General features: G+C 45.8%; 1 protein-coding gene across 1 annotated transcript in view; it reads right to left on the reverse strand.

The window, feature by feature from the left end:
- TNFRSF11A (TNF receptor superfamily member 11a) overlaps window positions 1–15,504 on the reverse strand; it is a 72,003-nt gene extending 56,499 nt beyond the window's left edge. The window contains exon 1 of the mRNA XM_075270939.1: window positions 15,213–15,504. Within this exon, the coding sequence (XP_075127040.1) occupies window positions 15,213–15,287 (75 nt within the window). The 5' untranslated portion in view covers window positions 15,288–15,504. The remainder of the gene's footprint in view (window positions 1–15,212) is intronic.
- Window positions 15,505–27,116: the final 11,612 nt, after the last annotated feature.

The following is a 27,116-nucleotide window of genomic DNA, read 5'->3' on the forward strand; positions in this document are numbered from 1 at the left end:
TCCCTTCCCAATCCATTATTGATACCGTTTTGCCATTCTTCCAGGAGGAACTGTATAATAGCAAACAGATAGGTCAGAACAGCCCAAGTGACCATAATATAGGACATCCAGGAACACTGGACTACAAATACAGGATAAATATATGCAGGCATGACACAGGAAAAGAGCAATCTATGAGCAGAGTCGGGAAAGCTCCAGGCTGTCTGTGAATAATATCCAATCTAATCACACAAGCAGCAATAGGTAGATACAAGTACATAGAAGACTTTTTTCTTACATTGAAAGCTGTGAGATTTAAAGAATGTTCAGTCCTTTACACAAAGCAACAGCTGGAGATGTGCTGTGTGTAGTCTGTAAGGAGAATCAACTCCCTCATTCACTGTGTGATGAGAGAAAAAGAATGACCCCCCTTCCCCTCATTGTGAGCCCATCTTGTTTATCTAAAATATCTATGGACATACTTCCCTGGTAACAAGCAGTCAACTGCAAATTACTGTAGGTAGAAGGGAGACACCAAGTGGTAGGGACTTTACAAAGATATTTTGGGAAGAAAGTAGACACATTTTTAAATTAAAAAGCATTACATTTTTGTCAGAAACTAAGTTACCTGAAAAGTTAGTGACCATTTAAATCAACAATTTAGTGTTCGAGTTATGAATTAAATCTACTATACTATACCAACATTTTAAGGCCCGAACAAGCCAATGACTAAATACCATAAAACTGTCTGCTTGCTCTTTAACTAAATACCCAATCCTTGAAAATTTTTTCCCAGTGCAATGTAACAAAAATAGCAGCGCTAGGCACACAGGGGATTAAGCATCTATTCTTTCATCATTTAAACATGCAGTTTTTGTAGATATGAGAAAGAATATGTTTCCCAAGAAATGAGAAATTATTCAATTTTACACCATTAAAATGGGGAGGAAAAAAAGAGGGGACATTTGGTAATAGCAAATGAGTTACTCAATTTACTAACAATTTGATCATAGATGAATGCTCCCATCTCACTAACACACTAGGGCCTAATGAGGAGCTTTTTTAAAAGAAAAAATAAAGTTTGACTATATTTGTTTTTTCCACTTTCTACTTCCTTCTCCCTAGGTTTTGTCAAAACCTTTGTCAAGTTCACCTTTCAGTATGCTACATCTTACAGAAGTTCCATATAAAATCGACCCTTACGGTAAATGGATATACAAAGCCCATGCATGGAGTCTGTATGGCAGTCTCTTTGCACTGCCAAACGGCTCTGCTGTACTCCAAAGAAACAAAATGATGTACAAACAACCAGTGCATGACTTTATTAAACCACATAACAGGTAGGTCATTACATAAGAAAACTGATTTAGGTGATATTCTTTGGTCATCTGGACCAAGGAATACCACTAGAGATGAGCGAACACTAAAATGTTCGCGGTTCGAAATTCGATTCGAACAGCCGCTCACTGTTCGAGTGTTCGAATGGGTTTCGAACCCCATTATAGTCTATGGGGAACATATACTCGTTAAGGGGGAAACCCAAATTCGTGTCTGGAGGGTCACCAAGTCCACTATGACACCCCAGGAAATGATGCCAACACCCTGGAATGACACTGGGACAGCAGGGGAAGCATGTCTGGGGGCATAAAAGTCACTTTATTTCATGGAAATCCCTGTCAGTTTGCGATTTTCGCAAGCTAACTTTTCCCCATAGAAATGCATTGGCCAGTGCTGATTGGCCAGAGTACGGAACTCGACCAATCAGCGCTGGCTCTGCTGGAGGAGGCGGAGTCTAAGATCGCTCCACACCAGTCTCCATTCAGGTCCGACCTTAGACTCCGCCTCCTCCGGCAGAGCCAGCGCTGATTGGCCGAAGGCTGGCCAATGCATTCCTATGCGAATGCAGAGACTTAGCAGTGCTGAGTCAGTTTTGCTCAACTACACATCTGATGCACACTCGGCACTGCTACATCAGATGTAGCAATCTGATGTAGCAGAGCCGAGGGTGCACTATAACCCCTGTGCAAACTCAGTTCACGCTAATAGAATGCATTGGCCAGCGCTGATTGGCCAGAGTACGGAATTCGGCCAATCAGCGCTGGCTCTGCTGGAGGAGGCGGAGTCTAAGGTCGGACCTGAATGGAGACTGGTGTGGAGCGATCTTAGACTCCGCCTCCTCCAGCAGAGCCAGCGCTGATTGGCCGAATTCCGTACTCTGGCCAATCAGCGCTGGCCAATGCATTCTATTAGCCCGATGAAGTAGAGCTGAATGTGTGTGCTTAGCACACACATTCAGCTCTACTTCATCGGGCTAATAGAATGCATTGGCCAATCAGCGCTGGCCAATGCATTCTATTAGCTTGATGAAGCAGTGTGTGCACAAGGGTTCAAGCGCACCCTCGGCTCTGATGTAGCAGAGCCGAGGGTGCACAAGGGTTCAAGTGCACCCTCGGCTCTCCTACATCAGAGCCGAGGGTGCGCTTGAACCCTTGTGCACACTCTGCTTCATCAAGCTAATAGAATGCATTGGCCAGCACTGATTGGCCAGAGTACGGAATTCAGCCAATCAGCGCTGGCCAATGCATCCCTATGGGAAAAAGTTTATCTCACAAAAATCACAATTACACACCCGATAGAGCCCCAAAAAGTTATTTTTAATAACATTCTCCCCTAAATAAAGGTTATCCCTAGCTATCCCTGCCTGTACAGCTATCCCTGTCTCATAGTCACAAAGTTCACATTCTCATATGACCCGGATTTGAAATCCACTATTCGTCTAAAATGGAGGTCACCTGATTTCGGCAGCCAATGACTTTTTCCAATTTTTTTCAATGCCCCTGGTGTCGTAGTTCCTGTCCCACCTCCCCTGCGCTGTTATTGGTGCAAAAAAGGCGCCAGGGAAGGTGGGAGGGGAATAGAATTTTGGCGCACTTTACCACGCGGTGTTCGATTTGATTCGAACATGGCGAACACCCTGATATCCGATCGAACATGTGTTCGATAGAACACTGTTCGCTCATCTCTAAATACCACCTATATACAGTGCAACCAGCTGGAAGCTTCTAAACTAGAAAACTAATGAAAATTTATTAGGTAATTTAAAATACAATTTCACTATCTGTCTACAATACAGAAAACATATGGCCAGATTACAGACTCAATGTGTACTATCAGCTAAATAAGCTAATTCCCTACACATTTCTGCAATTATAATTCTAGGAAAACATCATTAGGGCCTAGAGAGGCTGCCAGGGTTCTGATTTAAATCCATATTTGGCCTGTCAGCATGGTGACGTTATAGAAAACCTGCTATGTCTGAGATACCGCCCGAGCCTGATCCATAAAGGAATAGCCCTCCCCTTGCTCAACAGCTGCCGCATGACTGATACACCCATCATGTGACATGAGCTGCGGCACATCCAATCAAACAGCGATTTTGCCACAGCAAAAACTGCGGTGTTTTACAGTACCTGCAAATTGGATGGGATTCTGACTAAATCGTTGCGTTTTTGAATATGGAAGCATGTCAATTAAAACTACGTAAATGCTGACATTTTCTGCTTAGGTATAACTGAAGCAAAATGTCAGCAGAGGAAAACTGTAGATTTTCTGTGAAAAAAGCTGCGGGAAAAACCACAATGTGTTTCTGCTGCGCTTTTTCCTGCAGCACTTTTTGGCTGTTGATCACTACGATCGGTAGCTAAGAGGCATCTACCAGTGTTGAAAACTATTTCTCATTGTTATTAATTTAAACTAACAGCAAAAAATGCCATACAATACATGACATACAAAGTGTGACATACAATGCATCACATACATAACAGCACTCCAACAAAAATATTATCCTTGCTATCATCCAATTGGAATGGACTTTACGTAAATAGCAGTGCAGCAAATGAGTTCTCTCGCAGCGATGGGGGCATCCCCACCGCTGCCAGAGAAGTGCCTCCAAGCGTCGCCTCCTTCTTCGTCCGCAGCGTCATCTTCAATGTCTTCTTCTGGCGCAGGCTCGTAACTTCTAGGCCCTGGGCATAGCAGAAAATGGCCACTTGCACAGTATTGTTAGCGACCATTTTCCCGTAGCCTGTGCAGAGAGAGACAACTTAAGGGAGCCTTCACACGATGTAACGCTGCGCTCATTCTGATCGTAAAAACACGTTCAGAATGAACGCGTAAAAAGCAGCTCCCATTGACTTGAATGGGAGCCGGCATACGTGCGCTCCCCATTGAAATCAATTGGAGGCTTTTGTCCCTATTGCTTTCAATGTGATACGCGCGTAATACATTGAAAGTATAGGGGAAAAAGCCTACCATTGATTTCAATGGGGAGCGCACGTATGCCGGCTCCCATTCAAGTCAATGGGAGCTGCTTTTTACGCGCTCATTCTGAACGTGTTTTTACGATCAGAATGAGCGCAGCGTTACATCGTGTGAAGGCTCCCTAAGATTGCAGGGTCTTGTGGTGCACTTGGAAATTAAGAGTAGCTGATAAATCAGCAATGAAGCAATCCGTAAGCAAATAAACTGCACTGCTATTCACATCATGTCTATAACAATCGGACCACAGGAAATATTTTCTTCCAGAAGTGTTTAAGTTCTGTCTGTTTTACAGAAGTAAATAATGAGAGCTGCAATAGTGACTCTTTCCCTTCACACTTTTCCAGTCTCTGTCGCCTGCTGTCATAGATTGTAAGCTCTTGTGAGCAGGGTCCTCAATCACAATGTGTGAATTGACTATTTCTTTTTAATGTATCTTTTTTAAAGAGGACCTTTCACCACTTTTGGGCACATGCAGTGTTATATACTGCTGGAAAGCTGACAGTGCGCTGAATTCCGTGCACTGTCGGCTTTCCCGATCTGTGCCCGGTGTAAAGAGCTTACGGTGCCGGTACCGTAGTGCTCTATGGTCAGAAGGGCGTTTCTGACCATTAGCCAGGAACGTCCTTCTGCCTCGCGGCGCCAATCGCGCTGTACTGTGGAGCCGGGAGGAACTCCCCCCTCCCGCTCCTGATAATACTCGTCTATGGACGAGCGCTGTGAGCAGAGGGAGGGGGCGTTCCTCCCCGCTCCACAGTACAGCGCGATTGGCGCCGCGAGGCAGAAGGACGTCTCTGGCTAATGGTCAGAAACGCCCTTCTGACAATAGAGCACTACGGTACCGGCACCGTAAGCTCTTTACACCGGGCACGGATCGGGAAAGCCGACAGTGCGCTGAATTCAGCGCACTGTCAGCTTTCCAGCAGTATATAACACTGCATGTGCCCAAAAGTGGTGAAAGGTCCTCTTTAACTGTATTTGAACCCTACAAATTGTACAGTGCTGCAGAATATATTGGCGCTATATAAATAAAATTTACTTTATTATTAATTATTATTATTATTTTGTGCTACTGGCACCGTAGTGGATAGTAATACATGGCAACCACTACAAGGGAAACTACATGGCAGGGAACCCGACTTTATGATATGTCCTAATATTCCAAAACTAAAGACGTGCACAAATTGTACACAAATTATGTGTTAAATGTTTTCTAACTCTTACTTTATAAGGATTCCCATATGAGGATTCTCATCACAGACATTTATGACATACAATTCCCACATATGCCATGAATGTCCAGTTAATACAGGTCCCACCTTTGGGCCACCACTCTATTTAAAGCAGTCAAAGCATCGGTCAGATTGGAAAGGGGGTGTCAGGTTTTTTCCAAGCCTTAACTACCCTTTCATTGAAAAAAATATATGTCCTTTGTAAGCCAATGGCTGGTCAGGTAATGGAGGGAGTGTACATCTCACCCAGACTACTCAGGTGGGTGAGATGAGAAAACTCCAGGAATGTTTGTTCTAAGCAGACAACTTTCGTCTGCTGAACATTTTGGTAAAACCTCAGTACTGGGCTGGATTTTTAGGAATGGCAGGTAGGTTTGGTAGTGGGACCTGTCATTCCACCCCCCTCCAGTCCACACTTTGGGGATGTTCAGGCAGCGACTCAGCTGCAGAAAGTCTCCTCGTCAAGGAAGCTTAAGAAGTCAACTCCAGCAGCAACACTTTGGCAGAGCTTGGCTGGAGAGTGAAAGAGAGAGGTCATATTTTTGGAGCTGCGTCCTGAATGATTCTACTGGCTTTTGATTTCTGTTATTCTAGGTGAGGTAACCTATTCTATGTTTAGCTAGAGCCTAGCCGGGCAGGTATTTATTTTTTTATTGGTTCCTTTTGTTACTGCACTACCTTTTTGAGTGAAAATAAACTCTACCTTTGTTTTTTGGACTAAAGAATCTGGACTTTTGTGTCTACGCCACCCCCACCTAGCAATCCCAGACCCTGACACCTTACATCTTCCCTTTGATCTTCCCTAAACTAATTTCAGATTGTGCACCCTGAAGACAGCGTCAATATATATAATGTACAACACAGCTATTCAAACATATGGTTCTCTTCCAAATAGCTACTGGCAAAAAATTTGTTTAATATTCTTACATGGAATAAAGAATCACAATTCTCAATTGACTAAATAGTATAATCCTAAAATCTTAGTCTTCCGGATGTGCCCAACTGCAATTTCCCTCCTTTTGCAAACAATGGAAACGGACTGAGTAGCTGGCACATTGCCCCTTATATTCAGTTCACGACCTGTAAGAAATAAGCCCAAGTCAGCTCAAAAACTGGAAAAATTAGGTGCAACTAAAATTAACCCCTCAGTATTTCATGATTAGAAATCAATAGGAAGCTGAAGTCATAAGCCTTGCCACTCTGGAGAGCAGCTTTAAGCAATTTTAACAATCTCCTGTTGTCCATTATCATCTTATCATGACAAAAATAAGCTTCACAAATGCTATCAGTGATATCTGTGAAAAAGTTGTCGTGTCAAGATTGACTATTCCATTCATTGTCCGGTACTATAGTTCAAAAGTTGTTCGTGCCTAATGATACATCTTCCACATTACTGAAAACTCAGATTAGGCCACACATCATGGCAGAGATCTGTCTATAAACTGTTGTTTTAGTTTACAGCATTATTGTCTAAAATGGCAAAGTTCACACACCAACCACATATGGCAAATTATTCAGAATATATTCATAATGGTGAAGGACAAATTATTCTGCTGTGAAAGTCGACTGCCATTAGTCATATCATTGTAATGAAGTGGTGGTCTTGTTCTGAAACAATGTTTAGGTAAGTGGTACCAGCCAAGACACGCCATGGAAAACACTGTATCCAGCATCATGTTTCCTTCTCATAGAGGTTCAATTTCTATCAACAGTAAGGGATGAAAATACATCCAGCATCTAAGCAAACGATGGACTGCAGCTTTTCACATATTTCTATCACAGTAATAACCTTTTCTGCAATTTTTGCTACAGTAGTTTTCTGTAAGATCAAACCAGACATGCAACAATGAGCATTGGGAGTCCGTGACCCAGAGCATCAGTTGGACTAGTTTCCTTCTACTTTTGGAAGTACTAACAATGGCACAACCCACAAGACCTTCTGTTTTGGAACTGCTCAAACTTGAGTGCTAAGTGGACTCTCTGACTACTTGGGCATATCTTCCAATTTCCAGAAAACAAATACTCTGCCAATTACTCCTTTATGAATACACACACAGTCATAACACCTTTATTTGTGTAACACTCAATCGTATATACAGTATAATGATCCCTTAGCACTCCCACATGACATAACTCCTCTTAGTGCCCTCACACAGTATAATGCCCCTGGGTGATGACTAATAAGTGACACCACACACTACAATATTCCCTTGGTGATTTCCACAAAGTATAATTCCCCTTAATGCCACCATGCACAATCATGCTCCCTTAGGACAGTAGATGTGGACCTGTTACCACCTCACTGGTTTGACTTTGGCCAACTCCCATCGTGTTATCTAAATGGCCTTCCCAGTCTTCCCCCTTTAACCTCTATATGAGGATCTGGTAGCAGCTGGCCAAAGGCCAGAGAGATGCCAGTGCAGAGTACTAGAGATTCAGGCAAAACAATGTAGTTGTGGATGACCTCAGCTTGTTTCCTGCTTGACCTCTGCTTGGCTACTCCGTGACCTCCTGTGTACCGACCCTGGCTTGATAGACTCCTGGTTCCGCTCTGGTTAGGAAGGCATTGTACACTCAGGACTGTTTTTGGCCTCGGTGTTTGGGGATTTTGGTTGCCCAGGACTAACTGTCCGTTATTGTTGCATCAGGTTCCTAACAGCTACCTCTGATGCAACACCTGCTACTAGAGATGAGCGAGTAGTATTCGATCGAATACTACGGTATTTGAAATACTCATACTTGATCGAATACTAGTCGCTATTCGAATGGAAAAATTTGATGCAGAACCAGCGTTGATTGGCCGAATGCTATGCAGTCGGCCAATCGACGCTGGTTCTTCTCCTACCTTTAGAAGTCTTCTCCGTGCAGCGTCCCCGTGACGTTTTCCGGCTCTGAATTCACTCTGCCAGGCATCGGGCCTGGGCAGAGACGAATGCGCATGCCTGCGCTACAAGAAAATGGCCGCTTTGACTGTAAGCGGCCATTTTCTTGTAGTGTGGGCATGCGCAGTCGGCTCCCGATGCCTGGCAGAATGAATTCAGAGCCGGAAGACGCCGTGGGGACGCTGCACGGAGAAGACTTCTCGGAGAATCCAGCCCGATCCTCACTCGTGGACTTGGTAAGTTCAATTTGATCGAATATTGCCTACCCCTAAAACGAGCATTTTTCCCCCATAGAGTATAATAGGATTCGATATTCGATTCGAGTAGTTGAATATTGAGAGGCTACTCGAAACGAATATCAAACATTTTACCGTTGGCTCATCTATACCTGTTACCTCTTCTGTCACCCCCTCTACCTCATAGATTGTAAGCTCTTGCGTGCAGGGCCCTCAGTCCCATTGTGTGAAGCGACTATTTCTTTGTAATGTATCTTTTTGTCTGTACTTGAACCCTACAAACTATACAGTGCTGCAGAATATGTTGGCGCTATTTAAATAAAATAAATTATTATTATTATGTTTTATTAAAAAAATGCAAATACATTTATATTAGTTGCTAAAAGTGGAAACCAAACAAAAAGTTACATGCATGAAATTTCCTAAAAATAAGAGCTCAACATCTGCAAACTTCATTCATAACACTAAGGCCTAAACCTGTGTGCACATATCTTCAAAGAATCAGCAGAACTGGAAGGAACAAAAATCTGCTTTGAAGCTGGAAATGTAAAAAAATATAATCCTATAAAATATAGGGTTACACACCATGAAAAGGGCACCCCTAAACTCTACATATTTCTTGAAAGTAGACAACATGAAGATTATATGTGTCTCAATGGGCTATAAATAGCTATGTCCACCTTCATGTAACTTTGCGAAAAACACAAGTTTTGAAAAAATGCATCTAAAACACCTATTCAATCGTGCTTTCACACACACAACACATAAAATAACAGATCAAGGTGTATTTCAATTTATATATCTGCAAACATCAACTACATCAAGAGCTCGTACTCTCAGAAACACTGATGCAGAAGACAAGCAATATTTTCCTGTTATTCACTAATATGTTAAAAATCAATACTGCAGCTAGCAAACTGTGTCACACTGTGACTGTGATACCAAAATCTAACTTTTTAAAGATTGCACAGCATACTGTATAAAAAACTAAACTTAAAGGGGTTTTCTAGGATAAATTACTATTTTACCTATAAGCCGCCATGCTCCCCCCCCCCTCCAACTTTCTAAATAACATTTATTACTAATTATTTTTAGGTTTACTGTAATATATGTAGGTCATGTGACAGTGCCTGAAATTTGGGAATCTTGCACTGGATCCAGGATGGCTGACGGGGGGGGGGGGGGGCACCACTGCCATAGAGCACTTTGCAGATGCAACACTTGCATTACAGTTGAACCAGTCCTGATCCAGCCATCACAATCTGACCCAACTCAAAATCACTCAGATCCCGATGGGCAAATATTTCCTGTTTCCAACAAATCAATTTCAAGAACTGACTATTCACTTGCTGCCTAATATATCCCTCTTCTTCATAAGTTATAATTGATGCAATTTACATTTAAATCTTATAGATGATTGGAGTATATTGACACACACTGAACAAAAAGTTTTTTAATGTTTTTAGTCCAGACAAGCCCTTTATTTGGCATCTCACAGGATTCCAACATAATGGTACCATGAAACAATGGGCTGTCCCATGCCAGGTCACATACTCTAAGAATCTAAATTCTATAGGTGCCTACCACTTAGATCAGCGGGCATAAATCATCAGCTATACTGATCCTGGGTAACACCGCCTTTGTGAAAGCGCCATTGGCAAATCTGAGTTTAATTCTTTTTTTTGTAACACTAATACTAAGACTGACTCTTCATCCTTCACTTTGAACAAGAGATCTCTTGATGGTGCTGATATACACTGTGAAATTTGATGGCCGAATACATGATGTGACTAGGGTTGAGAAGATCTTGAGATTTCAGGATCATTTTTAAAATCCGATTTCTGAACATTTTCCAGCTAAACCCGATCCTAATGCAAGTCAATGGGATTTTTTAATGATTTAAAATCGGATTTTAAAACGATCCTATTCACTACACATCGTGGAGTCCAAAAATTGAAGGCTTCAATTTTTGGACTCCACGCTGTGTAGTGATTAAAAAATCCAACAGCTACTTAGTCCCCCCTTGCTGTCCGCTTACCTGCACAGAACCGCTGCCGCCTCTCCGGAGCGCCCGGCCTTCGTTCATTGCTCACGTCTCCCCTCCCAGTACCCGTTCACACTCTCCTAAGCCACAACAAGCCCCGCCTTCTCCCAGCATCTGTAACACTAGCCTAGGGAAATGGTGGCATGTACGGCACTGTGCTGGCATGTGAATGACAGAGGAGAAGACGGAGAACAACGGCCGGGAGCTCCGGGGAGCGGCAGCGGTTCTATGAAGGTAAGGTTGAGTGATCGGCATCGGAATTCTGTTCCCGATCTTTTTTAGGCGGGACCAAAAACCGATTGCGATCGTGAAATTTACTCGATCACCGATCGGGATCCGATCTTTTCCGATCCCAATTGCTCAACCCTAGATGTGACTATACATAATTGTTTATTGTCTCCTTTTTTAATTGTATGTTCATTTGCGCAAATATTACTACTCCTTTTTTGCATCTGGTACTGTGCCTTTATCCTGTTTTATTTTGAAAATTTAATAAAATTGATTAGACCTAATTGTTTATTGTCTCTATTTGTTTATTAATGAAAATTCAGTAAAAACCATTTGTTAAAAATTCTATCTTCCTTCCAGCTGTATATCTGTCATTTTCAGGCATGCCCACAAACAATAATAGATAATTCACAGACAAGTGAAAGACAGGAATGAGGACAACCATATACAGTCCTATGAAAAAGTTTGGGCACCCCTATTAATCTTAATCATTTTTAGTTCTAAATATTTTGGTGTTTGTAACAGCCATTTCAGTTTGATATATCTAATAACTGATGGACACAGTAATATTTCAGGATTGAAATGAGGTTTATTGTACTAACAGAAAATGTGCAATATGCATTAAACCAAAATTTGACCGGTGCAAAAGTATGGGCACCTCAACAGAAAAGTGACATTAATATTTAGCAGATCCTCCTTTTGCAAAGATAACAGCCTCTAGTCGCTTCCTGTAGCTTTTAATCAGTTCCTGGATCCTGGATGAAGGTATTTTGGACCATTCCTCTTTACAAAACAATTCAAGTTCAGTTAAGTTTGATGGTCGCCGAGAATGGACAGCCCGCTCTCAAATGATCTGAAAACAAAGATTGTTCAACATAGTTGTTCAGGGGAAGGATACAAAAAGTTGTCTCAGAGATTTAACCTGTCAGTTTCCACTGTGAGGAACATAATAAGGAAATGGAAGACCACAGGGACAGTTCTTGTTAAGCCCAGAAGTGGCAGGCCAAGAAAAATATCAGAAAGGCAGAGAAGAAGAATGGTGAGAACAGTCAAGGACAATCCACAGACCACCTCCAAAGAGCTGCAGCATCATCTTGCTGCAGATGGTGTCCCTGTGCATCGGTCAACAATACAGCACACTTTGCACAAGGAGAAGCTGTATGGGAGAGTGATGAGAAAGAAGCCGTTTCTGCAAGTACGCCACAATCAGAGTCGCCTGAGGTATGCAAAAGCACATTTGGACAAGCCAGCTTCCTTTTGGAAGAAGGTCCTGTGGACTGATGAAAGAAAGATTGAGTTGTTTGGTCATACAAAAAGGTGTTATGCATGGCGTCCAAAAAAAAACAGCATTCCAAGAAAAACACTTGCTACCCACTGTAAAATTTGGTGGAGGTTCCTTCATGCTTTGTGGCTGTGTGGCCAATGCCGGCACCGGGAATCTTGTTAAAGTTGAGGGTCGCATGGATTCCACTCAATATCAGCAGATTTTTGAGAATAATGTTCAAGAATCAGTGACAAAGTTGAAGTTACGCCGGGGATGGATATTTCAGCAAGACAATGATCCAAAACACCGCTCCAAATCGACTCAGGCATTCATGCAGAGGAACAATTACAATGTTCTGGAATGGCCATCCCAGTCCCCAGACCTGAATATCATTGAACATCTGTGGGATGATTTGAAGGGGGCTGTCCATGCTCAGCGACCATCAAACTTAACTGAACTTGAATTGTTTTGTAAAGAGGAGTGGTCCAAAATCCCTTAATCCAGGATCCAGGAACTGATTAAAAGCTACAGGAAGCGACTAGAGGCTGTTATCTTTGCAAAAGGAGGATCTACTAAATATTAATGTCACTTTTCTGTTGAGGTGCCCATACTTTTGCACCCGTCAAATTTTGGTTTAATGCATAGTGCACATTTTCTGTTAGTACAATAAACCTCATTTCAATCCTGAAATATTACTGTGTCCATCAGTTATTAGATATATCAAACTGAAATGGCTGCTGCAAACACCAAAATATTTAGAACTAAAAATGATTAAGATTAATAGGGGTGCCCAAACTTTTCATAGGACTGTATTATATCCATGCACTAGCACTAAATTCTGTCTGTACCGTTCTAGATTACCCCTCTATATATAGCAGCATAAACACATAAGAAGCCACAAGAGGACCAGACGTGGACAAGCTCATAAAAGGAAACTACCCAAGGTCAAGTCTTACAGTGACTAATAAATTAAAAAGAAACTTGTCAGACTATAATTTGGGTACTTTTTATTCCATCACAGATTTTAACATTCCGCTGTATTTTTCATGTTTTACGTCATAATACAACATAACTTGGTCAAAAAGAGGAACCATAAAAACTGAGGCTCCCATTTCTTGGAATATTGTGGAGGCAGGTACATAGAGAAGTAGCATGCGTGAGTCTGCAGTGATACATGTGAAGTGTGTACAGCCAGCTCCTGTTCCTGGCACAATGGTAGGATGTAGGGAGTTTCCGCAGTCTGAGCTTTCTTGTAAAGCATGTGTCTTTTACTCATGAATGCTACCTCCAGTCTCCCAGTATACAGACAAGCTCATCTGGAATTGCACTTCAATGATAGGTAGCACTACCCAGAATCAGATAGCATGAGGGGGCTGTGAGAAATTCAACTGCCCACCCTTTCCCTGACTTTGCGGGTATCTTACAGTGTGACTAGTGACAGACAGCTGAGAAGTGAACCTCATCCACAATACATAAGAGTACAGTCTGCTGTAGAAGATGTTCTTAAAATTATCACTATATAATGGAGTTATTAGTTGTGCTAGCTTCATACTAGTGTTTAGGTTTCCGTTTGGGGGGGGGTTCTTGGGGACTCCCCGAATGCAAACCTAATCTGCTTAAAAAAGCGGTTTCCCTCAGAAATCCATGGACACCATAGATTATAATGGGGTCCACTGGGTTTCCGCCCAAAAAGGGCAGAAAAATGCGGAGAGAGAAGTAACGTAATCCATGGGCAGATGCCGAGAGCAGGTGTGAACTCTGCCCTAGGTAATATCGTCATATAATTTGCAAAATAATTCTGAGTTCCACTTAATATAAATTGACTTCATTTTATGAAAAGTCCTATTAGGCCATACTGAGATAATGTAGCTGCCCTGCTCAGAAATCCCCTATTAGCTAGCATTAAGAGGGCCTCCGCAAAGGTAGCCTGCACAGGACACCCAAGAGACAGAGCAGGGGGACTACACTGAGGGGTCCACACAAGGTAGCCTGCACAGGAGACCCAGGAGAACAAAGCAGGGGGACTACACTGAGGGGTCCACACAAGGTGGCCTGCACAGGAGACCCAAGAGACCAAAGCAGGGGGACTACACTGAGGGGTCCACACAAGGTGCCTGCACAGGAGACCCAAGAGACAGAGCAGGGGGACTACACTGAGGGGTCCACACAAGGTAGCCTGCACAGGAGACCCAGGAGAACAAAGCAGGGGGACTACACTGAGGGGTCCACACAAGGTGCCTGCACAGGAGACCCAAGAGACAGAGCAGGGGGACTACACTGAGGGGTCCACACAAGGTAGCCTGCACAGGAGACCCAGGAGAACAAAGCAGGGGGACTACACTGAGGGGTCCACACAAGGTGGCCTGCACAGGAGACCCAGGAGAACAAAGCAGGGGGACTACACTGAGGGGTCCACACAAGGTGGCCTGCACAGGAGACCCAAGAGACCAAAGCAGGGGGACTACACTGAGGGGTCCACACAAGGTGGCCTGCACAGGAGACCCAAGAGACCAAAGCAGGGGGACTACACTGAGGGGTCCACACAAGGTGGCCTGCACAGGAGACCCAAGAGACCAAAGCAGGGGGACTACACTGAGGGGTCCACACAAGGTGGCCTGCTTTGTAACTCTTCACCATCACAGGAACCCATGCAGGAGGACACAGAAACTAAACTTGACAACCTAATGGGAACCATTTTGTGATAATGGTTGTCAGTCCCTCTGCTCTGGAGGAGCTGCCTTGCCAAATACTACCAGATGTGTGATACTTAATGTCCACACATCAGACATAGATGCCCACTTACCAGTCTGTGCCCCCAGCCAATGTGAGAGGAAAGGCTGAGCAGGGTACGTGTGACTGGCGCCGCATTATGGAGGTCCGTGTTGCCTATTTTTAGTAACTTTGTGGCCGCTCAATAAGCAGCATGTGAAGCGTTTCCCGCATTCCCGTACCTGTGGTACTGCTGGGTGGCCATAGCTGAGAACATGGGGGTGCGCAGGTGTGAGGGGTACAGGGGCACAGCCATCTTACCTGGCTCACAGGTAGCGCCATGCAGAAGGTCCCCATAACCCACAGTGCAGCAGTGAGCCCCGCCGAGCTCTTCATGGTGAGCGCCGCTGTCTCCGGTACAATCCCTGCAGTGCCCCCTCAGCGTCCCGCTCCTCTCCCATTACATGCCGGCCTCTCACTTGTCTAATTCAGCCGTCGTAGTGTCCTGACTCCCCCGGACTGACCGTCACGGCAGATGTCACTGCTGTCTGCGGAGGACACTCGGGTTTCGATGTGATAGTGTAGTTGTATGGAGTGTGCTCAGACTCCAGTCACTTCCTTCTCCGGCTCCCCCTCACTGTCCGCTCCCAGATGTGCTCCCTGCCCCCGTCTCCGCCTCACCGAGCCATTTAGGAGAAGGAAAACAAGCAGACTACATGTTCTGTGTGATCTGCCTATGTATAAGTCTATGGAATCACTACTGCACATACATAGGTAGAGTAAGTCCACCATGAAGACTGGCTGCATATAGAAGGAAGCTAGCTATGGTTGGCACATGATGGGCTCCCCTGCTACTCCCATGTGGTATGCCCACAGTGGCCCTTATATTGCAGCTACTAAGCCTTGGTTCCCATCTGTGCATAGGGTTCCTTTCGGTGGGGGGGGGGGGGGGGGGAATCTACTTGAGGACTTCCCCGAACAGAAACCTACTCCACATAAAAAAAGCAGTTACCTTAGGAAAACCATAGACTGTAATGGAATCCGCTTGGTTTCTGCCCAAAAGAGGCAAAAAATGCAGAGAAAAAAGTGCTGCTTGCGATGCTTTTCTCTCATCACTTTTCATGCAGAGAGGGGAACGGAATCCGAGTATGGAGAGCCAACACAGATGTGAACTGGACCCTAGTGTGTCATGATCCTGCCTTACATACTATCAGCACTGTAATGAAAAGGTGGAAAACTCACATCATATAGACCAGTCTTTCTCAAAGTGGGCGATAACGCCCCCTTGTGGGCGCTGGAGGCTTATAGGGGGGCAGTAAAGGGCACAGAGAAGATTGGGGGTCGTTGAAGCAGTTTAGGGGGGGCGATGGCTAATTTAAAGGGGTGGTATCATAACAATAATTCTATCTATACTGCTTGTTAATGTGGATTTAAGACTTTTCCTAAATACACTGCTTCAGCAAAACTGCTTTGTTTGTCCACTATCTTACTTTATTCACTTCATTATGGACACTAGCACCTGGCCCCCTGCTCATTGCTGAGGGAGCCACATGACATAGCTCCCTGCTGTGTGGGGGGAGAGAGGGGGGGGGCTGAGTGTACGGAGCCAGCCTGTGTCTGCACCACACATACACATCACCTAGCGCCCTGCTGTGAGATAGAGGGGGGGTGTGGAATAAGTGCTGCTTTCTTATATAAAGCAGTCTAAATCCTACTGGGCTAAAGGACCTGGTCTCTCTGTTCACTAGGATAAAGCTTTATTATATAGAGCAGGCTGCTAGTGGGCAGAGGAGCCAGGTCCTTTAGGAAACTCCGTACAAGGTAAATCCAAGTCTACAGGACCTTTTGATGACATCACAGGCCCTTCAGTCATCCCATAGGATCGCGCTATGTGGTGGGCAGAGCTACACGCTAATTTGGGGGTGGGGCTAATTGACACGAGCAAACAGGAAGAAAGAAGATTTTTAGGCAGCTTAGAAGGCAGATCAAGCTTCATGAGACTACCCTTTTAAAATTGTTTTTTTGCTTTTAACACAAACTTTACCGCTCCTTTACGCTTAATGCGCATATCCTCGTGTAACGCCATCTAGGGGACTAGACAGTAACTATTTGCTGTCCAAAAGTTGTCAAACTGTACCATAGATGGCGGTAAGCTCCAATGCAAAGCGAGAAGTTTCTAGTCCATTCTCGAAAGTACTAGGCCCGTCCGCTGCCTCATATAAAAGCGCACGCGCCATCATGTCACAGCCAGTCATGTCATTCGACGATATTACGAAAACAAGTGAATTTAGCGACTAGGTAAAGTGCTGTACGTGCGGTGGTATCGAGAAATCGGTTGCAGATTACCGAACGCGGTGACTTACGGCTGTTTTTGAGTAAATTCGAGCCTGATATTAACAAACTTGTTAAAAATCATCAAATTCATCCTTTACATTAGATTAGTTTTAAAATTTAAATGTTTGTTTTAAATAACATGAATAAAAGTTTTCCTAATATTACAAAATGGTGTTTTACATTACCCTCATCAGAAAGTCTTATTTTCACATGACACACATAATTTAATTATTAACATAATGACTGCGATTGTGATTCTTAAGATGTAGTAAATAGAGATGAGCGAACACTAAAATGTTCGAGGTTCGAAATTCGATTCGAACAGCCGCTCAATGTTCGTGTGTTCGAACGGGTTTCGAACCCCATTATAGTCTATGGGGAACAGATACTCGTTAAGGGGGAAACCCAAATCCGTGTCTGGAGGGTCACCAAGTCCACTATGACACCCCAGGAAATGATGCCAACACCTCTGGAATGACACTGGGACAGCAGGGGAAGCATGCCTGGGGGCATCTAACACACCAAAGACCCTCTATTACCCCAACATCACTGCCTAACAACTACACACTTTCCACATTCAAAAAAACCTCTATCAAAGTGGGAAAATACCTGGAAACCTTCTTTACTCCCCAAATGGATGGACACAAACCCCAATTTAAGCTCAACAAACAGTAACAACCACCCCTTTAAATCACGTTCCCCATGACAACCACAAATGGAATAGGCAATGGGAATTCCAAAAGCCCTCACCCTTAACTGTCATTTTGAGTGTGTGTGTGTGTGTGTGTGTGTGTGTGTGTGTGTGTGTGTGTGTGATGTGGTAAGACCTTCCAAAATTCACTTTTCTAGCCCTTAACATGAGCCCTTCCAAACAAAGTTACATGACCTTAAGCTGAGCTACCAGCAGAGATTGAGGCCCTTGGCATGAGTAGAGCCTTGCACCAGCAGTGTTTTTGGCACTTAGGGTGAGTTGAGCCTTGTACCAGCGTGTGTCCCTTAACATCAGGCGGGCCCTAAGTTCTGCGCTTTGCACAAAAGTTCCACATTAACTAGGCTGAATGGTACAAAGATTAGTAGGCCCGAGAACCAGGAACAGGTCTTGCAATGGCTGTCGGATAACGCTTAAAGCACATTGTCCACCAGCCAGTCAGCCTCTACCTCCTCTTACCCAACAGTCTTGTCCTCCTTCCACCCAAAATTCCCAATCTTCTCAGAACAATAACCCCAACTGTCCCTGCTCCCCAGAGCTGTTCTCCCTTCCTTTGACTGTACCGCAACCTGCCCCTCCATTTCGCGATTCCACGGACCTAACAGACGAGTATCTGTGTCCAGATGCTCAAACACTAGAGTCTCCTCCATTCCATCTCCGGTCGATTTGGTGGCGGATGACCAGCAACCCACCCTCATCGACGACGATGAGACGCAGTTGCTGTCAGGGCAGCCAGTTGACATGCGCATTGTGCAGGAGGAGGAGGCGAGACAGGAGTTGGAAGAGGAGGTGGTGGACGACGAGGACACCGACCCCACCTGGACAAGGCAGATGTCAAGCTGGGAAAGTAGTGTGGATGTTGAGGCAGGTGCAGCACCAAAAAGGGTAGCTAGAGGCAGAGACATGTCCAGAGGCAGAGGTCAGCTGCTTTGCCGAAGCCAGGCCAGACCCGGAATGTCCGAAGATGTTCCCTTTTGTACCCAGCCCAGAAAAACTCCCCCATCGAGGGCACGTTTCTTGAAGGTGTAGAGTTTTTTCAAGGAATGCGCCGAGGACAGATATAGTGTCGTCTACACAATTTGCCTCTCGAAATCGAGTAGGGGCCCTGAGAAGAGCAACCTGTCCACCACTTCAATGCACCGTCATTTGGAATCCAAGCAATGGAATCAGTGGCAGGCAGCAACGGCAGGACAAACGTCGCCCGCCGTTCATGCCACTGCCTCTGCTCACAGTGCTGGCGATGCACTCCAGAGGACGAGCCAGGACATCACTTCATCTGCCTCCGCCACTTTGTTGACTTCTCCCTCATCCTCCCCTGTTTCTGTCTTATCTCCTTCTCCTGCACCATCAAAGGCACCATCAGGCGCTTCTTTACAACAACCCACCATCTCTCATACATTGGAGCGCCGGCAGAAATACACCGCTAACCACCCACCCACGCAAGCCTAGAACGCCAACATCGCTAAACTGCTGGCCCAGGAGAGGTTGGCGTTCCGGCTTGTTGAAACTCCCGCCTTCCCGGACCTGATGGCAACTGTGGCACCTCACTATGCCGTCCCTAGCCGTCTCAACTTCTCCCGGTGTGGCGTCCCCGCCTTGCACCAGCACGTGTCACTCAACATCAGGTGGGCCCTTAGTTCCGCGCTTTGCTGCAAGGTCCACTTGACCACCGACACTTGGACAAGCGCCTGTGGTCAGGGATGCTGCAGTGCTTATCTTTAATGACAGGCAGGGTGAATGTGGTGGAGTCTGTTCCCCGGGTGCAAACTGGGGTGGCCTATCTCCTCTCCCAGGCCAAAATTCATGGCAGGAGTAGACTGAAACCCTACGACGCTGCAACCTCCACCACAGCTACTAGCGGCAAACGCTAAAACACTGGTGTGGGGAGACGTCAGCAGGCGGTGCTGAAGCTCATCAGCTTGGGGGACAGACAGCACAGTGCCTCCGAGGTCAGGGATGCCATCCTGGCTGAGATGGCATTTTTTTTTCCCTGCTACACCTGGGGCCTGGCATTTTTACGCCTGTGATAATGGCTGGAACCTGGTAGCGGCTCTGGAGCTTGCCAGCCTCCAACACGTTCCATGTTTGGCCCACGTCTAACCTAGTGGTGCAAAGTTTTTTAAAAACATACCCAAATGTACCGAAGCTACTGTTGAAAATGCGGCGCTTGTGCGCCCACTTTTGCAAGTGCACAGGAGTCGCTGCTAGCCTAAAAACACTCTAGCAAGGCCTACATCTGTCCAAACACAGGCTGTTGTCCGTCATTCACACACGCTGAAACCCTACAATACCATATCTTGAGCAGGGTGTGTGAGCTGCACAGACCTTTGATGGAGTTCCATCTACAAAACCCAAGGGTTCCTCAAAGTCAGCAACCAAAGTTTCTGCACCATGAGTTTCCAGGGGTGGCAGAGTTATGGCTAGGGGAAGAGGCATGGATAGGGATGATGTCTAGGGGCAAAAGCAGTGTGGATGTGGAGGCAAGCTAAGCAGGAAAAACTGGGGGTACAAGCTAAGGCATGGACTGGGGTGATGTCTAGGGGCAAAAGCAGTGTGGATGTGGAGGCAAGCTAAGCAGGAAAAACTGGGGATACAAGCTAAGGCATGGACTGGGGTGATGTCTAGGGGCAAAAGCAGTGTGGATGTGGAGGCAAGCTAAGCAGGAAAAACTGGGGGTACAAGCTAAGGCATGGACTGGGGTGATGTCTAGGGGCAAAAGCAGTGTGGATTTGGAGGCAAGCAAAGCAGGGAAAATGGTGGCTAGAGGCAAAGGGATGTCCATAGGCAGCAAGGGCAAAGATGCAAAACTCTCCCGTTTCAAGAATTTTCCTGACTTGTTTCCCCACAAAACATTCCTGGGAGGAGGGCTGAAACACCACCCTCCTCCTCCTCCGCTGTTAGATTTACCCCAGCTACGAGCTGAAAACGCTGCAACACTGGTGTGGGGAGACGTCAGCAGGCTGGGCTGAAGCTCATCAGCTTGGGAGACGGACAGCACACTGCCTCTGAGGTCAGGGATGCCATCCTGGATGAGATGGCAATTTGTTTATCCCCGCTGCCCCTGGGGCCAGGTTTTTTAGCTTGTTGGAGGGCTCTGGAGCTTGCCAGCCTCCAACACGTTCCATGCCTGGCCCACATGTTCAATGTAGTGGTGCAATGATCTTTAAAAACATACCCCAAATTAGCTGAGCTAAGGGTGAAAGTGCGGCACTTGGACACCCACTTTCCCAAGTCTACAGTACCTGGAGCTAGCCGCAATACACTCCAGCAAGGCCTACATCTGCCTGAAGCACCTACTGTTGTGCGAGGTCACCACACGCTCTAACCCTAGATACCGTATGTTCAGCAGGGTGTGTGAGCAGCAGAGACCTTTGATGGAGTACCAGCTACAAAACCCAAGGGTTCCTCAGAGTCAGCTCCCTCACTTTCTGCACCATGAGTTTCCATGGGTGGCAGACTTATGGCTAGAGGCACAGGCATGGATAGGGGTGATGTGTAGGGGCAAAAGCAGTGTGGATGTGGAGGCAAGCTAAGCAGCAAAAACTGGGGGTACAAGCAGCCGGTGACATCATCACTGACAAGCACAGCTGTCTGTCAGCTGACAGGCTGACTTTCACCAAAATGAACAGACAATGGATAGACTCATCATATACATGTCAGTTACATGACAAATTTAGTGCAATTTGCAAGTCCAAGATGGTTTGGAGATCTGCGGAGAGGAATCTCACCACCTCTTGCGGGTGCCATCATTTGGAAGGCAAGCCCTGGGCTCAGTGGGTGAGAGCAAGCGCAGGATAATCGTCGTTTGGCCTGGCGGCCACTGCCTCTTCCACTGTTGACAGGGCTGGCGCTGCAGTCCAGACCAGGAGCCAGGACACCTCCACATCTGCCTCTGACACTTTGGGGAGTTCACCCTTATCCTCACCTTTTCCTGCCATTTCTCCTTTTGCCCGCGCCATCATGCGCCTCTTCCCATCAACTCCCCATCTCCCAAGCCTTTCATTTCATGCTAAAGTACAGCGCAACCCACCCACATGCCCAAGGCTTCAACGGCCTCATCTCAAGAAATCTGGCCCAGGAGATGTTGGAATCCCGGCTGGGGGACACTCTGCCCTTTTTGGGCAGAGTGTCTACTGCGCCACCGCACTGTGCCGTCCACACCAGCACTTTCCCCCAAACATGAGGCGGTCCCTAAATTCAGCGCTTAGCCCTAAAGTTCCATGTGACCAGTTACGAATGGACAAGTGCATGCGGACAGGGACGCTACCTTTCAATTTGGGCACAGTGGTTGAATGTAGTTGAGGCGTGGACCGGGTCGCAAAATGTGGTGGCCTGACTTGTCTCCCCACACAACATTCCTGGGAGGAGGGCTGAAACACCACCCTCCTCCGCTGTTAAATTGACCCCAGCTACGAGCTGGAAACGCTGCAACACTGGTGTGGGGAGACGTCAGCGGGCCGTGCTGAAGCTCATCAGCTTGGGGGCCAGACAGCACACTGCCTACAAAGTGAGTCATGCCATCCTCGATGAGACGGCAATGTGGTTTTTGCCACTGCACCTGGGCCCAGGCATGTTGTCATGTGTGATAATGGCCGTAACCTGGGATTGGCTCTGTAGCTTGGCAGCCTGCAACATATTCCATGCCTGGGCCACGTTTTTAACTCATTGCTGCTAATCTTTTGAAAAAGGTACCCCAATGTTCCTGAGCTACTGGTGAAAGTGTGGCGCTTGTGCGGATAGTTTTTAAAGTGTATAGTTGCCGCTGCTAGCCTCTATGCACTCCTACAACGCCTGTACCTGCTGGAACAACGGCTGTTGTGCGACGTCTCCACACTGCTGGCACTAAACATATCATGTGTTGAGCAGAGTGTGTGAGCAGCACAGACCTTTGATGTAGTTCCAACTCCAAAACCCTCGGGTTCGTCAAAGTCAACTCCCTCAGTTGCTCAACCATGAGTGGCCATGGGTGGCAGACTTATGTGAAATCCCATCCCATCCATTGCACTGGACACGAAACATTAGCATGCGCTCAGCACAACTTCGGATATGGCAGATGCGTTAAGCAGGGTGCAGGGTACAACACAGACCAGGCCCGAGCACCAGGAACAGGTGTTAGAAATACTGCAGCATCTGCCATTTCCTTCCAATTTTGGGGTTTTGGACCCGCCACCGACTTGTCTGGACCTAAGTGGGGATCATGAGACACAGTTGCCATCAAGGCAAGCTGTGGTCATGTGCGGTTTGCAGTAAGGGGGCAGTGCGCAATTGGAAGAGGAGTTGGTGGATGACGAGGCCACCGACCCCACATGGACAGGGGTGATGTCTAGGGGCTAAAGCAGTGTAGATGTAGAGGGAAGCTAAATCAACAAAAAACCTGGGTAGAAGCAAAGGCATAAACTGGGGTGATGTTTAGGGGTGAAAGCAGAGTAGATGTGGAGGGAAGCTAAGCAGCAAAAACAGTGGGTAGAAGCAAAGGCATGCAAAACTCTACCCTGTTGGAAGACTTATTCCTAGGTCTGGAACACGTTAATGGCCCCCCTGGACAAATTACTGCCACTCAGGGGCCTAGTGTCACCAGGAGGGACAAGTATAGGCGCATGTTGTGGGAATACCTGGCCGACACCAGCTCTGTCCTCTCCGATCCCTCTGTGCTCTACAGCCTAAACTTATTTTCTCATCTTTTTTTCTGAACTGCACATCTCTTGCCTGCTTCCTTTGGGATCTTAGAAATGGTGGTCCACTTCCACAGATGGTAACTTCAATAGACAGTGTAACGGGAGTAGCTGAGGGATCGCTGTCTTAACCACTTTTTGGCACAAAATTAACTTCCAAAGCCAAATATGGTGCAAGTATATGATGCAAGGACACCTACACACCTATCTCTGACACATTGGGGAGTTCACCCTCATGCGCCCTTTTGGCCTGCACCATCATGCGCCTCTTCCCAGCCACTCCACATTTCCCAAGCTTTTCATTGCAGGCAGAAGTACAATACAACCCACCCCCATGCCCAAGCCTGTAACAGCCTCATCGATAAACTGCTGGCCCTGGAGATGTTGGTGTTTGTTTATGCTTCTGGAGACCCAGGCCTTCCGTCAGCAGATGGCAGCTGGGGCACCTCCCTATGCTGGGCCTAGCCGTTACTACTTCTCTTGGTGTGCTGTCTCTGCCTTGCGCCTGCATGTGTCCCATAACATCAGTCGGGCCCAGAGCTCTGCGCTTTGCTGCAAGGTCCACTTGACCACCGACACATGGACAAGCGCCTGTGGTCAGGGATGCTGCAGTGCTTATCTTTAATGACAGGCAGGGTGAATGTGGTGGAGTCTGTTCCCCGGGTGCAAACTGGGGTGGCCTATCTCCTCTCCCAGGCCAAAATTCATGGCAGGAGTAGACTGAAACCCTACGAAGCTGCAACCTCCACCCCAGCTACTAGCGGAAAACACTGTAACACTGGCATGGGGAGATGTCAGTAGGCCGTGCTGAAACTGATCAGCTTGGGGGACAGACAGCACAGTGCCTCCGAGGTCAGGGATGCCATCCTGGCTGAGATGGCATTTTTTTTTCCCTGCTACACCTGGGGCCTGGCATTTTTGCGCCTGTGATAATGGCTGGAACCTGGTAGCAGATCTGGAGCTTGCCAGACTCAAACACGGTCCACGCATGGCCCACGTTTTCCAACTTGTTGGTGCCATGTTTCTTTGAAACCTACACCATTGTGCCTGATATACAGGTCAAAGTGGGGCCATTTTCGTAAGTGAGAACTAGCCTCTGCTAGGCAGAAAACATTCAGAGCACACTCCTCTCATCTTCGCACCGTTGGCTGGCGGAGGAAGACGAGGGGGTTGGAGTGGCATCTGATGTCCCTATCCCACACGAGGCTAGAGGGTGCACTTCAGTGCATCCCATTGCTTCACCACAAATGGTGTGAAGGGGAGTGGAAAATGGAGGAAATGGAGAGTGACCCTTACAGTTGGGGCCAGCAAAGGCATGCCAAGTAACACACTGGCACACATGGCTGACTTCATCTTGGGTTGCTTTTCAACACATATTTCACATCATGAAGAACAAATAATACTGGATTTTTTCAAGCCTCGAACCCCGGTCTAGGTCTAATGTCTGTTCCTTTCTTATATTAGGGGAGAGGGAAAAAAAATTACTTCAGTGATACGTTTAGCGTACATAGACTGACTATTAATGTGTATCCCACTTAGTGTTGTTAGGGTTACACACCGTCACAACCTGGCTAAAGCTTCTATAGCTGCTAATAAAGTCAACATAACTTTACGGTATCCAAAAAGACAGCTGGTACCGACAGAGAGCAAGACAAATGTCACCCAAAGCTGTGAGCTCTGAACACCCACAGTGACTTTGGCGTCATCATCATTATAAGGGAGTGGGTGGTAATAAATAACTTGGCAGTGCCTAAAACCCAAAAAGCTTATACAACTATATTTACATTAAGATACACAAATGAAACTTTTCAGTAGCATGTCATGAGACAAGCTGATAAGCTCTTCCTTTGTGCAGTGCTATTTGAAAGTTAAACGCTGCCTTTATTTTAATTCTGGAGAAGGTGCAGACATTAGATTTAGAACATGTTGTCTTCATTGTCCAAATCCTCTATATAGGTAACGCGTTTTTCGGGCCGAGCTGTCTGGGAACGAGCTGGTGCAGCACTGACAACCTGGGTGAATATGGCAAGAGCCTGAGATGTAGGGTGAATGAATCCCCAAATTATTTGTGGAATTCCCAGTGAGACAATGGCACTGTATACCAGTATTAAAAATTGTGGGTGCACATAACCCCCATATATTCTTTGAATTCCCAGTCAGACAATGGCACTATATACCAGTATTAAAAATTGTGGGTGCACATAACCCCCATATATTCTTTGAATTCCCACTCAGACAATGGCACTGTATAGCAGTATTAAAAATTGTGGGTGCACGTAACCCCCATATATTCTTTGAATTCCCAGTCAGACAATGGCACTATATACCAGTATTAAAAATTGTGGGTGCACATAACCCCCATATATTCTTTGAATTCCCAGTCAGACAATGGCACTGTATACCAGTATTAAAAATTGTGGGTGCACATAACCCCCATATATTCTTTGAATTCCCAGTCAGACAATGGCACTGTATACCAGTATTAAAAATTGTGGGTGCACGTAACCCCCATATATTCTTTGAATTCCCAGTCAGACAATGGCACTGTATAGCAGTATTAAAAATTGTGGGTGCACGTAACCCCCATATATTCTTTGAATTCCCAGTCAGACAATGGCACTGTATACCAGTATTAAAAATTGTGGGTGCACATAACCCCCATATATTCTTTGAATTCCCAGTCAGACAATGGCACTGTATACCAGTAGTAAAAATTGTGGGTGCACATAACCCCCATATATTCTTTGAATTCCCAGTCAGACAATGGAACTGTATAGCAGTAGCAAAAATTGTGGGTGCACGTCACCCCAATATATTCTTTGAATTCCCAGTTAGACAATGGCACTGTATACCAGTAGTAAAAATTGTGGGTGCACATAACCCCCATATATTCTTTGAATTCCCAGTCAGACAATGGCACTGTATACCAGTATTAAAAATTGTGGGTGCACATAACCCCCATATATTCTTTGAATTCCCAGTCAGACAATGGCACTGTATACCAGTATTAAAAATTGTGGGTGCACGTAACCCCCATATATTCTTTGAATTCCCAGTCAGACAATGGCACTGTATAGCAGTATTAAAAATTGTGGGTGCACGTAACCCCCATATATTCTTTGAATTCCCAGTCAGACAATGGCACTGTATACCAGTATTAAAAATTGTGGGTGCACATAACCCCCATATATTCTTTGAATTCCCAGTCAGACAATGGCACTGTATACCAGTAGTAAAAATTGTGGGTGCACATAACCCCCATATATTCTTTGAATTCCCAGTCAGACAATGGAACTGTATAGCAGTAGCAAAAATTGTGGGTGCACGTCACCCCAATATATTCTTTGAATTCCCAGTTAGACAATGGCACTGTATACCAGTAGTAAAAATTGTGGGTGCACATAACCCCCATATATTCTTTGAATTCCCAGTCAGACAATGGCACTGTATACCAGTATTAAAAATTGTGGGTGCACATAACCCCCATATATTCTTTGAATTCCCAGTCAG

Source organism: Leptodactylus fuscus, chromosome 4, assembly GCF_031893055.1.
Source record: "Leptodactylus fuscus isolate aLepFus1 chromosome 4, aLepFus1.hap2, whole genome shotgun sequence".
In the NCBI taxonomy this organism is placed as follows: domain Eukaryota; kingdom Metazoa; phylum Chordata; class Amphibia; order Anura; family Leptodactylidae; genus Leptodactylus; species Leptodactylus fuscus.